This window comes from Mandrillus leucophaeus, unplaced genomic scaffold, assembly GCF_000951045.1.
Source record: "Mandrillus leucophaeus isolate KB7577 unplaced genomic scaffold, Mleu.le_1.0 Scaffold104, whole genome shotgun sequence".
Classification (NCBI taxonomy): Eukaryota; Metazoa; Chordata; class Mammalia; order Primates; family Cercopithecidae; genus Mandrillus; species Mandrillus leucophaeus.
The window spans coordinates 317,741-319,572 of record NW_012098543.1 but is presented as its reverse complement, the minus strand read 5'-3'; the positions used below and the strand labels follow the sequence as shown (position 1 = coordinate 319,572).

The 1,832-nt window shown below is 51.6% G+C and overlaps 1 protein-coding gene across 3 annotated transcripts in view; it reads left to right on the top strand.

The window, feature by feature from the left end:
• CACNG6 (calcium channel, voltage-dependent, gamma subunit 6) overlaps positions 1 to 1,204 on the top strand; it is a 21,203-nt gene extending 19,999 nt beyond the window's left edge. For all 3 annotated transcript variants that reach the window (XM_011979534.1, XM_011979530.1, XM_011979520.1), the window contains one exon: positions 493 to 1,204. In XM_011979534.1, coding sequence (XP_011834924.1) covers positions 493 to 731 — 239 coding nt within the window. In that variant the 3' untranslated portion in view covers positions 732 to 1,204. The remainder of the gene's footprint in view (positions 1 to 492) is intronic.
• The last annotated feature ends 628 nt before the right edge of the window (positions 1,205 to 1,832 follow it).

The window sequence follows — 1,832 nt, the reverse complement described above, 5'->3', positions numbered from 1 at the left end:
AAAAAAAAAAAAAAAAAATCTAATGAACCATATTCACCCTACAGTGCTGCGAACACCAGAATGCCTTTCTACCCGTCTAGCTGTGATTCTATATCCACCTTTTAATCATTTTCCAGCATACAGTTCTGTGGCGTCAATTCCGTTCACGTTGTTATGCAACTATCACCCCCATCCACCTTCAGAACGATTTTCATCTTCCCCGGCTGAAATTCTATACCCGTTAAACACCAACTCCCCTTTTTCCTCTTCCCTCCGGCCCTTGGCAACCACCCTTCTACTTTCTGTCTCTACGACTTTGTGTCTTTTTTTTTTTTCTTTATTTCCAGCTTCCCAAATGCTGCCTGCTATATAGTAGGTGTTTAGTAAGTATTTGTTGAGTGCATGTGTGGGAAGGTGCCAGGGTGGGCGGGAGGGCTGGGAGAGGATGGCAGCGATGTTCAGACACAGCTGGGGTCCCAGGGGCCTGATGGCGTGCTGTCCTCTCTCCCGCAGGCCTGCTGCTCTTGGTGAGCCTGGAGGTGTTCCGGCATTCCGTGAGGGCCCTGCTGCAGGGAGTCAGCCCGGAGCCTCCTCCGGCCCCACGCCTCACCTACGAGTACTCCTGGTCCCTGGGCTGCGGCGTGGGGGCCGGCCTGATCCTGCTGTTGGGGGCCGGCTGCTTTCTGCTGCTCACACTGCCTTCCTGGCCCTGGGGGTCCCTCTGTCCCAAGCGAGGGCACCGGGCCACCTAGAGCCACGCCTGAGACTTCTCTAAGCAACCACCAAGCCCTTTGACCTTCTCCATTGTACCCCCAAGATCTTTTTGCTCCATCTCCTTAGGAAACTGTGTTCTCCGTGCTCGGGGGCCCATGTTTTTTTACACGCCTGCCTCCTGTCCCCTTATCCTTTCTCTGTAAATACGCTTCTCTCGGTGGCTGTATGTGATTTGCTTGGGGTTGGGACGGGAAGAGGTTCTTTGCAAACGAGGGTCCCCAGGGAAGACTGGCGGGGACCTGATGGGGTAGCTGGGGTGTGGGGCGGGGGGATGAGGTCAGGGGTCTTGGATGGGAGTTGGGGGCCCCTTCATTTCCCAGGTGTGGATCGATTCACTTGCCGGGAGAGACTTTTTACAACTCATCTGCAGCTCAGGGTGGGGGTGGGGGGAGATAGGGAAGGGTCTGACCTGGCTGTGATCTGATTTGGGATTAAAGGTTTGGAAATTTAACAGCTTTGGTTTGGAGTCTATTTGTGACGTGATTGTGCATTAGGGGGTAAAGAAAAGAGACCCCGTACACCGTCCAGAAACGTGCCACTCATAAGCCCAGAAGTCACGTGGAAATGAACCCATATACAATGGTTCAGAGTGTGGAAAGCACAATATACTTTTTATTTTTATTTTTATTTTGAGATGGAGTCTTGCTGTGTCTCCCAGGTTGAAGTGTAGTGGCACAACCTTGGCTCACCGAAACTTCCGCCTCCTGGGTTCAAGTGATTCTCCTGCCTCAGCCTCCAAAGTAGCTGAGATTACAGGCACGAGCCACCATGCCCAACTAACTTTTGTATTTCTTTATTTTGAAGAGACGGAGTTTTACCATGTTAACCAGGCTGGTCTTGAACTCTTGATCTCAAGTGATCCACCGCCTCAGCCTCCCAAAGTGCTGGGATTACAGGCGTGAGTCACCGTGCCCCGCCCAGATTTCCCCTTTACACATGACTCCTATCATACTTGATTAGGATTTACCCCAGTGACCTCATTTTAACTTGATTACCTCTGTAAAGACCCGATCTCCAAATGAGGTCACATTCTGAGGTACTGGAGGTTGGGGCCAACATATACACACACACACACACAC